Source organism: Oculina patagonica, unplaced genomic scaffold, assembly GCF_052425735.1.
Source record: "Oculina patagonica isolate OP01 unplaced genomic scaffold, crgOcupat unplaced439, whole genome shotgun sequence".
In the NCBI taxonomy this organism is placed as follows: Eukaryota; Metazoa; Cnidaria; class Anthozoa; order Scleractinia; family Oculinidae; genus Oculina; species Oculina patagonica.
In genome coordinates, this window is record NW_027558297.1 from 1 (window position 1) to 11,808 (window position 11,808).

At 38.6% G+C, this 11,808-nt stretch overlaps 2 protein-coding genes across 2 annotated transcripts; one reads left to right on the forward strand and one right to left on the reverse strand.

The window, feature by feature from the left end:
* Positions 1 to 201: 201 nt before the first annotated feature.
* On the reverse strand, positions 202 to 10,759 carry LOC144640735 (U4/U6 small nuclear ribonucleoprotein Prp4-like). Its single transcript, XM_078499819.1, has 17 exons — positions 10,436 to 10,759; positions 8,483 to 8,562; positions 7,678 to 7,750; positions 7,303 to 7,365; positions 7,157 to 7,212; positions 6,279 to 6,364; positions 5,909 to 6,002; positions 5,520 to 5,614; positions 5,251 to 5,309; positions 4,545 to 4,668; positions 3,622 to 3,711; positions 3,382 to 3,439; positions 3,144 to 3,208; positions 2,872 to 2,979; positions 2,396 to 2,514; positions 2,070 to 2,110; positions 202 to 1,229 (listed from the first exon to the last, which is right to left on the reverse strand). The coding sequence occupies exons 1-17, from the start codon at positions 10,644 to 10,646 to the stop codon at positions 1,065 to 1,067; spliced, it is 1,587 nt and encodes a 528-aa protein (XP_078355945.1). The 5' UTR covers positions 10,647 to 10,759; the 3' UTR covers positions 202 to 1,064.
* A 109-nt stretch (positions 10,760 to 10,868) lies between these two features.
* LOC144640737 (uncharacterized) lies at positions 10,869 to 11,803 on the forward strand (the record flags this gene model as incomplete). Its single annotated transcript, XM_078499820.1, has 4 exons — positions 10,869 to 11,025; positions 11,144 to 11,335; positions 11,497 to 11,574; positions 11,759 to 11,803. Coding segments are annotated over exons 1-4 (379 nt in total), but the record flags the coding sequence as incomplete, so codon positions are not given.
* Positions 11,804 to 11,808: the final 5 nt, after the last annotated feature.

The following is an 11,808-nucleotide window of genomic DNA, read 5'->3' on the forward strand; positions in this document are numbered from 1 at the left end:
GGCTCAACCACTGTCGCGTTCTAATGATATAACCACGACAGCAACCGGAAGTCGATTTTTCTCTTCTTTGGCGTGTATTATCGACTTTTTTGCCTGTAACAGGCGAGGAGGTGAGGCAGGCCCGTAGGGTGGATTCTGTTGAAGGGGGTTCTTTTATTTTTGGGGAGGTATTTTTTAGCGCTGGAGCCTCTAGGGATCTTGGGGCATGCCCCCAGGTTCTCTCAAATGCCATTTCCTTCATTTTGACATCATTCCTGAGGTGGGATGCATTTTCCTTCAATATTAGCTCTTCGGAAAGTAATTTTCGTTCTAAAAAAATTCTGAAATGTTCACAAATGAGTAGGTGCATTTAGACAGTTTTCAAAATACAAACTTGATTAAAACATGCAGGGTGGATGAGTGGACAAGAAATTGAAAAAATGATGAATTATCTCACATGTTATACAATTACTGTATTTTGGAAACAACTACTGAACATGTTCCACGTCTTAGCAAGTGCAGAATATATGTTTGTTCCCGGAGGTAATTCTATAACTTTCAGAAATTTTGGTTAGGATTATTTTGCAATGCTTACACACTGTCTTAGACAAAGAGCTTTGTCCAGAAATCCACAAAACAACAAATGTGCATGCTTGCTTACTCAGCCAACTAACGCTAGTTCAGTGATTGCCGCGGGCGCCACTACAATATATGGTGGAAAGCAAGACGAACATCAATTAACCAACCCAAAAGATTAGAACTTCTTATTATAGTGCCAAAATGTTGCGGCTTCCTCCGATAATCCTGGCAAGGAAGGTAGTCGTCCATGTAATCGACCGGTCACAGTCTTTTGATTGTTTTGTGTAATTTTTTTTTTTATCTTTTCAATCGCTTAAAAATTGCCGATTTCATAAATTTTTGGGGGTTCGTTTGAACCCCTCGAACCCCCCTCCCCACCCTACGGGCCTGTGAGGATGCCCAAAAAACAATAACAGTCGCCTTCCAGTTGCCGTCCGTGGCTCCAACACGTCTGTGACCGTCTGTGTGTAAGCTCTCTATTTATAGTGAATCAGTGACAAAACATTCTAATAAATTAGCAAACGAGTTTTAAAATTCTTGTTAACCATGAACAAACCCATAAAGAAATTTGTAAACACAGAATACAGACCCGGTGAAACATCAACACAGCTGATCTTCTGTTCATGACCGGTCAGAGTCTTGAGCGGCGCCCATCCTGGGTGAGACCACACCTGGAAATGCAGCAGGCTGTTAGCTACCTTTCTTAAAAAAGTAAGACAAAAGAGATAAAAACTACTCACTGCCTTAGCGGAATTAAGATATGGGAGCCCAAATTGAGCCTAGGCAGGAAATCGCAAGACAGTGTTGAAGGCAAAGCGAAAGGGGAGGAAGGAGGGGGGATATCCTAACTATCGAGGCAGAGAGTGTAACTTGGCAAAAGAGGTAAAAAGAACAAGAACAATCAACTGAGATAAAGCCTGGTTTTCACTACCGATGCAAGCACAAGCACAATCACACACGCAAGCATAACAGCTCTTATTTCACCGTGGAAACGGCCTCGACACAAGCACAAGCACAAGGATCCATATTCTTCTTTTTATTGTGCTTGCACTTGTGCTTGCGTTCGCGTTATGCCATGTGAAAACGTCGCATTAGCACAAGGACATTTACGTCTGGCCGTGTCTGCTCAATAAAAACACTCGTTCCATATTCCCCCGCGTCTGAGCAATTTAGCCCTGTAACTAAGCATCGTATTCTCATGCTAATGTGCTTCTGCTTATGTCGACGTTCGTTTTCACTTGAAACAAACTACTTATGCTTGCGCATGGCTTGCGTTGCTAGTAAAAACCAAGCTTAAGCAGACGAGATCCCTGGAGCTAACACCAGGTAGAAAAAATTCCGCACAAGTGGTTTCGTTAATATTTTAAAATTGAGAATAACGGTTAGTCCGGGCTACCACGGTCACATGGTCTTTCCTAATGTCTGTTATTTTGTTACTGTTGTTGTAAAAAGAAAAGTGCATAGTGACTTGGACAATAACAACGTCAATTTCTTACTCTCAGTGCTCTCACCTTAATCGTTGTGTCGTAGGACGCCGATGTCAGGAAGTCATCTGCAAAACGAAACGAAACGCTTTAGCTGAGATAAAAACCTTTAAAACAGTTGGAAATGGCCTTTGTTGAGGCAAATAACCAGCACTGGAACGTACATATGTAACATCGAGAGCTTTACATCTAATTTCTTTTCAAATATCCATACAAAGAGAAAATGTACTAAAAATATATCGATCGACAACACGTTTTAATATTAAAGCGTACACAGTCATTTTCTCACAGCCAAATGAACTGTATGGAACCATACCGGTAGGGAGAATCGTTATGTTGATAGCAAGGCTCACCGTGAAACTTGACGTGCGATATAAGGTTAGTGTGAGCCGGGATGGTGTATACACTTTGTCTTTTCCTCAAGTCCCACATCATGATCTTTTGATCTTCACTGCCAGTGGCTATGCGATATCTGAAACACAGAGGGTTTTTTTCACAACTTCAACTTCATTACACAAGAATGAGCCTCGAAACAGACGCTATCTTTAAAAAGTAATTCCCCATTCTGGTCTTGTTTTTCTCGTCGAGCCTAGCCTGCGAACGTTGTTTCAAAGGATTTTCGCCATTTGTTTCATAACACCGTGAAACAACAGGGGTAAAACCGTTTGCAGGCAATCTTCAGCCAAATCTCTTTTCTCTCAGGTTACTTGTAGTTTTTTCTCAAGTCACATCTCGTTTCTTGCGAGTTGTCTCGTTTCTTTTGAGTTACTTCTCGTTATTCGCGTGTTGTCTTGTTTCGGTCGAGTCACTTATCGTTTTTCCTACTCACCCATCAGGTGCAAAGTCTATTCCAAGGACCTTTTTCAGATGTCCATCCAGGGGCATAATACACTGACCCGTCCTGAGGTCCCACACCAGACCCCGGCCGTCAAGTCCACTGGAAAAAAAACGGATTGTTTCCTTCGGCTACTTTTATGTTTTTACAAAAATAAAGTTATTATTACTAAAAAGTTGCAAGAGCTTTTATTCATGCAGTCCTTCAGTTAAAACCATTGCAAAAGAAAAGAAACAACAAACAAAACATCAAAAGAAGAGTCATACCATGTGGCTGCAAGTGAACCGTCGACCTGAAATGCGATGTTGTACACCTCTCTTGAGTGACCCTCCTATGATAAAAAATATTAACGATAACCCATTAGTGTATGTGTTTATAATAAAAGTAAATAAATAAGATTTTGTCTAATAAAAAAAATTAAAAGAATTCCTTTTACACTTTGACTTAGCACTATTCATAAATGCTGCAAATTCTTAGCATTAATTTATAAAAAGAACAACTAACCTGATGAAGAACTTCCTTTAGCTGTTCAAGATCCCACAGTCTCCATGAGTGATCAAAACTACGAAGTCCACATAAATTTATTTATTGATTAATTTTATATTCCAACATAAATAACAGAAATGATGACATTTTCACTGATATACAGGAAACAAAGTACATCAGGCTGGACTCTGGGAGTGAAAGAGTTCATTTTTCAACTGAGACAGAAAAAAAATCAAAAGATACAGTAAAACCCCTTACCAACAAGAGGCTAGAAATCGTCCAGAAGGATGATAAGCTACACGGGATACCCGCTTTTCATGTCCCTCTATGTTTGCAAGTGGTGTTTCCCTAGAAAAATTAGTCAAAGATATTGATTATCTTTCCTTCTACAATGTATTTTTTTTCAACTAGTACTTGCATGCTTTTTCCCACCTAACGTTAAAACAAATTGCATTGTAGGTAATGTCAGTGGTTTACAAGATTCACTTATACCGGTATGTTTGATTCTCTGAGTTTCTTGTTTATACAACTAGTTAGAGTCGAATGAGATGATCAGATAATATCTTTGATATTATAATGCACATTTTTGTTTTGTTGTTGTTGTTTTTTTTGTCCACTTGTAGCCACACAGGTGTAACTGATGTAATTGGTTGATCATGAGTTAGACCTGAAGATCGAACCTGAGGGTATGGCATACTGTGCAGGATGCACCCAAGCCACCCCCTTTGTGGCACTAACAACTTGCTCAAGGGTGTTCAGTTAGTTGCGCTGTTATAAGTATAAATATTAAATTTTAAGAAATTGAGTATTGTATTGTAAGTAGTGTGTTGTAAACAATTTAATTGTTATGTAGGTAGTGTAAGCAGTGTATTGTACTGTAAGTAGAGTAAGCTTTGTATAGTAAGTAATAAGGCTTTGTATAGTAGGTCATTAGTAAAGCCTTGTGTAGTAAGTAATTAGTAGTGAACATGTCACCTTGTAAGAACGTTCTGTGTGTGTTTTGCAATAAAAAAATAAATAAATAAAATAAAAAATAAAATAAAATAGTTGGAGAGCAGCGCATAGAACAAAGAGTGCAAAAAAAGGCATAGTCGACAGACATCTTCTTGCCCTAAACCCTTTGCCTTCCCCAAGTAAATAGGCACCTTGGTGATGTAAAATATCAAAGAACAGTTCCTTACATGTTGAGAGACCATAGGAGCACAACACCATCTGCATCACATGAGGCCATACAAGGCCCAGTTTCATCTAATGACAGTGTGGCTTGAGGGTGAAACACAATTGAACCAACCCGCTCATTGTGACCTGCAACCACACAAGAACTTCATTACTGTATTGCAAACATCATCCTCTGAAAGCATGGTTGTTGGTCATGGCTGGTATGAAGTGCAGGTGAAATATCACAGGCCTTTCAAAATAATTGGCCAAACTCAAAATTAACTTTGACAAATGGGTTGGAGGTTGTGTGTGTGTGTGTGGGGGGGGGGGGGGGGGGGGGGGTATGAGAGTAAACTCAGTTATGAGACATCAAGGGAGGGAAGATGTGTATTACTCTTTCTACTTATTAACCTAGTAAAAAAATAGTTAGAAAAAAACTAACTACACTGTAGTTAAAATAAAAAATTAACTGAGATCAAAAATTAACTGCAACACATACATATACACCTTAAATCCTTCAATGTTGGGGGAGGGTCTGATTTCTTTCCAAGGCCTTTTGAAGGGGTGGGGGCAAAAAAGGGATAGGGGCTTACAGGTATTTCAAATCATCAGTCACTGATTTCGTGAACAATAAGTAACCATATTGAAGAGGGCTGGTGTTTAAATAGCCTTTTGTTATAATTGACTGTAAAATATTTTCTTAATTATGCATTAAGTGGAAGGTTTTACCTCGTAAAACTGCTATTGGCTCACAGTCAGGAATTGACCAAAGTTTACATAATCCACTCCTAATATAGATAAACAAACAAACAAACAAATACTCTCTATCCACTTTCTTATTCGCAAATAATACGGTACTAAAATAACTTAGAAACTAAAAGAAAAAACAGTCCATGTTATATATTTATCACAAATACTTTTATTTGGAGATCTAGCTAAATTCTTCAATAGGGTGCAAAAATTATGGACAAAAATCAAACTAAAATTGTAGTACCCACCAAGAGGCAGTGGCTAACATGTTTGAGTCTGGAGAAAACTGACAGAAGGACAGTGGTCTATCATCACCAATCTGACTGCAAAAGTTGTTCAGACCCTAATATTTTAGGGAAAACATAACAATTAAATACCACATTTCATAATATACATTCTTTATTTAAGATGCAAACTGAAGTTACAAGTAAAAACAAAAAGAAAAAAAAAGGCATCAAGAAAAGGAAGTCACTTCTCCCTTACATAATAGGTTACAACTATTTGTATAAATTCTGGACAGCTTGTCAGTAAGTAGTTGTTGTTTTTTTGTTTTTGCTGGCCAAATGTAATCATTGGCAAAAATGATTCTTTATGCATCTTCCTTCTTTTCAGTATACAAAACATTATGTAAACAAACCCGTAGTTTGCGATGTAACTCCTGCATCTTGGCAGCTTTTTCTGGATCAGGTCTTGCTTGCTGGATACGCGCTTGTTTTAATCTTTCACAAGCTCTGTGAAACCAAATGGGGATGAAGATACTCAGAAAAATGGATAAAATTACATTAACTTGACTGACTGACTGACTGACTGACTGACTGACTGACTGACTAGATGGATGGATGGACAGACAAACAGCCAGATGGTTTCATGCATTCAGTCAGAAACACAGATGGGTGGACAGTTGGTCGCATGGACAGACAGACTAACTGGTTGGCTGGTTGAATGTTTGAGTGAATTAAATCAAAGAATTTTCACACTTAAGTTCCCTGAAAAAGACATCAACATACCGAGGTAAAGAGTACTTGGCAACCCAGAAACGAGCTATTTTAAGCTCAGGAGAACCTTCATGATACCATACTTCTTCTTCAACTTCCTAGAATAACAAGAGCAATAAATGAACAGTTCTAATTTAAATCATTTGAAAATGTGACTGTTCTTTTTACCATGTGAAGCAAAAATGTTATGTACAGTATAAAGTGTATAGTGTATACAGTCGAAGCTCTCGTAAGCGGACACCCTTGGGACGCGAAAAAAGTGTCCGTAACTGGAGCTGGCCGCTTACGAGAACCACGGCCACTAGGGTTATAGGGGATAGATGGCCCCTTATGGGAACTTGCCAGGCTAACAATAACGGACAGAGGTGGATGACGACAAAACAAACACTGAAATATGGTACTGTAATTACTGTAAAATCATTGTGACGAACGGTGATGTGAAGTTGATTAATAAAAAAGCAAGATATAGAGGTTATTAATAGGATTTTCTTTGGGGTGTCCGCTTACGGGAGCATTAAAACAAAAAAAAAAGTCTAAGTCCTGATCTCTGAAAGTGTCTGCCGCTGCTAACGGGAATGTCCGCTTACGAGAATGTAAAAATATAGAGTTTGTATGGGAGTTAAAACAGGGTTTCAAACACGGGGGCCGTTAGTAGAGCTGTCCACCTAGGAGAGTGTTCATTAAGAGAGCTTCGACTGTATAGTGTATAGTGTCTGCATTTCGTGAAAAAAAAAAGTTTGCCAGTGTTGGTGACCATTCAGTGCCAAACAGCAACTGTTGGGGTTACCTGATAATCTGACAAAGATTATAATAAAAAGATAATAAAAGTCGATGTAATAATAAATTACATTGTATTTATTAATACATTTTACAGATATTAAATTACTTACTGGTTCATGTTTTGATTTTTCCACCTCTTCCTTTTTGCCAATGGGTACATCTTCACCTTAGTGAGAGAAGAGAAATTCAGGTACAGTTTTGCATGCATACAATCATAATGTACAAACCTGATCATTTTTTTTTTTTCATTTCTTACCTAGTTCTGACAAAAGTTTTCTTAATCTGTCTCTTCTTTCTGGGGGACCTTCCCCAAATAGAGCTGCAAAGAAAACATAATAAAGGTTAAGATTTAGACTTATCACAAGTACAGTGTAATGCACCTGATTGTGTATGTTGTGGTTCAATTTTATCCTCGGTTCAAATTTTGCTTTCCTTTGGTTTTTTTTTGGTGTCGTAATGTATGATAATGAGATTAAAACAAAGGAAAATAAAATTTGAACCAAGGTTAAAACTGAACCACGACATGTACATTTATTCAGCAATGAGAAATTAAATTATGAATGACCAAAGAGAAATAGTGTGTGCTAAATCCAAATACAATTTATAACTGTACTACAAAACATTTGCTTACTTATTGGTTCACCAATCTCCCGGAGTCTTGCTTTAACTGAAGCGTCATCTGTTGGTACAGTGATTGCACGAGCCTAGCAATAAAACATTTCCCCTTGCATTATGTATCTTGTTTATCAGGTACATGTACACTATGAACAAACCTTAAACATGTTTAAAAGCTTCTTTACAAAATTCAGTTGTTAAAAATTGTTTAACAGGTACATGCACTTAAGTTTTTTGGGGGGGGATTTGACAGTTCCTGTAAGAAAGCAGGTTACTTTTTAGCCCTGTATACAATTACAGTCAAAGCCAGTCTAGAAAGCATACAATATATCTACCAATAATAATGTAAAGATTTCACTAATTTTATCAGTAGTTAACTCAATTTTTCTTTCTCATCCCAGACTCCCGACTGACTGACAGTCTGGAGTTGCCTGCATAACGACTTTGAAAAAAATTAAAATAAAATTCCATAGAGCAGTTTTCACTTGAGTATCGAGTATTATAGTTAGTCAGCAATTTGCATTTGCTTTGGTTTGCATTACTACGCTTAGTGATTGGTTTAAAAATCTTGTGCCACTTTCTTAGCCAATCAGAACTAAAATCAAAACCAATTGTGACTCATTCACACATGTATTTGCTTTGAGTTTTGATAGGTTCACTGGATTGTTTGTGTACTTTGTGGTTGGCCAGAGTAATTACTTTGCTTTTGGCTTAACGGCACTCAGTTGAAAACTGCTCTAACTGTAGTATTTTGTGAAGAACAGGGACATTACATTATAAGTATGGTTACATTAGTAACAAACATATCAAGGTGAAATTACCTTTTTCCTTCTCTCAAATTCTGCTAACAGTTCCTGATGTCTCTCACTGCTGTGGTCTTCAGACAGCTCTAGGTATTCTCCTATTTTTTAGATGAGCATACAAGAACATTTTGTGATCCTTACTCACACGAAAATAAAAAATCCCAATGCAAAAAAAAAAAAAATGCAACTGCACATGTCATCTTAGATACAATGTACCCACAGCCATGCATATAAATGGGTTATTGACCAAGAGTGAGGCCAAGATGGCAGGATATTGGCCAAGTTCTTTATTTCTGTGTTTATGGTATGAGACGAAGTTGAGGTCCATGAATACGCAGGAAAAAAAAGAAAGAGGCCAACATCCTGCCATCTTGACCGAACAAGCTTGGTCAACGTAATGGTGCTCCTAAAAATATCTAATTGCCGTAACCACTCATCAGTAGGGTGCCTAAAATGCGTGCAATTCCACAATATATTGGTTTCGGCTCCATTGTGTGGTTCCAGAGAATGTCCATACTCCCCCCACAGAAGGGATTGGAAATACCAGAGGGTGGGGTGGGGGCTCAGAGACCAAAAATTTGAAGGAAATATATAAAGCTTAATTGGAATTTCCAGAAGGGGTTGGGGGTTTTAGGGAAAATCCCTTCTGTGGGTGAGGTATGGATAATTTATGGAACTACACATTAAATCCTATACTTATTGCAGAACATTTTAGAAGGAGCCACCCACGATGTGAGCACAGTTACAGACAAAACAAAATAATAAGGAAAATAATGTAAATAAATGTAAACCGTTAAATTACGAACTTAGCCCACACATCAAATAAATTAAGCGAAGCGTGTGCATTATATCACAAGCACAAGACTTTTTGCACACCTACATAATTACTGGTATAGTGAAATGAAACAGTGTGTGAACAGAGAAACTAGGATTACTAAAATGATATAAAAACTACAATCAAGCAAAGGATACTTTGATGGTTTTTAACAATGAACTGCCGATCTTAACTCTCTTATTGTAGCACCATATTTTTTAAAATAAAGAGCCGTTGCGTTTGAAGAATTTATTAAATGATTTAAGAAGCAACGCCGATTTGAAGCCTTGCTGAAGAAGACGTGAAGAAAGACATCAGAGTCTTTATGTAAAGTCCATCTTGGATGTGCATATCCTGGCATATCTCACCAATTGACATATATAAACATCATAGGCCGGATTGGCTGGAATGTTGCTGTCCATATGAGGAAAATTTACAATCTGAAATGTGAAGTCATCTCTCTTGTCGTAGATGCTGGTATGGAAGGGTGTGTTGTTACCTCCATAACTGATTTTAGTGTAGAGATAACACACCTCTGTTGACGGTAGTGTAGTATCCTTCAGTTCCAGTTCCGACGGTTAGATATCGCTGATAGAAGAGCCGAAATTCTTGTTATTAATGCTGAATAAATCGTCAATACAGTGAAAGGTGTTGCTGAATGTGACGGCCTTTGGCATGTCTTGCTTCATAGTTTTGAGCATGAAATCGTACTCGAAAGTGTGAAGAAACAGATCCGCCAATAAAGGCGTACTGTTAGTGCCCATTGGTATTTGTAGGAAAATCATGCGGGCAATCCTGAACGGGCAAGATAGGCCCATCTTGCCTGTTCGGGTAGCCAATCTCAATGCCGGGTTTACCTCATCTTGCCCGGGAGCGATTTTACAATACCGGGCCACTTATTTACATATCTCTGAACGCTTTAAAGAACGAAGCATACAGAAACAAAAGGAACCATTCAAATTCAATGAGATGCAAATTAGTGGCCCGGTATTCTACAGTTTAGCCCCTTTGCTTTGGCAGAGATAAGATAAGATAAAAACTTTATTACCGTGTGGCCAGGCGAGGGAGCACGATTCCAGACTTACAGAATAGAATTGTAAGGGTTACTGTGATCCCTAGCTCATCTATGACCTCCAGTATTATTATTAACCACTTACCAACGGTGATATTTATATTTCCAGCTCTAATTCCAGCAAGAACAGCCGCCGACACTCCGATGTCTTCGCCTTCTTGCTCATCATCTTCCTCTTTGTCATCGTTCTCATTGGAAGGCCCAGCAGCCAAACGCTCTCTTTCTACAGCTTCAAGACTGCCAAACACAATCCTTTGTTTTTTAACCAGCGGAGCACCATCTTCATCGTCAGACATTGTTAGTTTTTATAAAGAATTGTCATAATTTTTGTATCAGTGCACGAGGGTCACGGTTTGTACCTGGTGTAAGACTAGGTGTAATGTCCCGAGCCATAATTTTTAGGGTAGTCTTACACGAAGTACTGGCCACGCGCCAGGGGAAGCATTGCTCGGCAACCACGCCAGCCACCTTGGTAGCCGAGCCTTCATGTTATTATGAGCAGTAGCGAGCAGTAGCAGTTGTGCTGACTAATGCGTAGGTTTCTTGGAGGTCGAAATGTAGTTCTCCTAGTCTACTAGAAGATGTGAAGGTTTTAAAGACTCTTCAAGCAAATGTCGGTCATCCGATTTGGCCGTTCTTTGTTTCGGTCTCTTTTTAAGCAGCTTCCTGACAAAGGTAAAACTAACCTCGGGTTTTGTTTTGACGCCATGCAGCACTTTTGGTTTCGATTCGTGTGTTTTGCAAAATTAATTTGTCCAGTGGTTAATGTGATCTGCTGTTTTATAATTTAAAGGATCAGGAAAGGTTGCAGCAAAGTCAGGCCGTCGCGGCGGTGTTGAAATCAGAGAGGGCCACAGTGCTTCAACCAAACAGTTAGTGCTTGCTTCCCGAGCTTCACAGAATGATGCAAGTGTGCTGGCGAGAGGTGTATGGAGGGGGTTCACTACCAGGCTAGGATCATATACTCAGGCAGCCTCGTTAAGGCGTAAGTTTCCTTGAATTTCATTTTGTAACTGGTTTGTATGCCCATTATCATATGGCAGTTAAGATCATACAAACTCTTTTAATTTTGGACCTTGATTTTTCCCCTTTTAAGGGTTCCTATTTAACCCAGGCCCTATAATCTCATCTTTATTTTATTCACAGGAATGGCAACAACTCGCCTGTTGAGAGGTTGTGGGCCCAAAGCTCCTGTTTTTGCCTTCCTTGGGTTTGCATATGCTAGTAAGTAAATACAAGTTTGGTAAAAAGTTTATGCCTGTTTACAAGTCTACAGTGTACATACATGTACATGGCTCGTCATATCCCCCCTTTAAAGGTGACTTTAATGTGAAAGGTACAGGGATGCTTGTTGTTGTGTTCTTGATGAAACTTAACTGATTTATTTCTTTGGTTAATTTACATATAGGTAGTAACGTAAAGCCTCCGAAAGATGTACAGGAAAAAGAACAGTTCAAA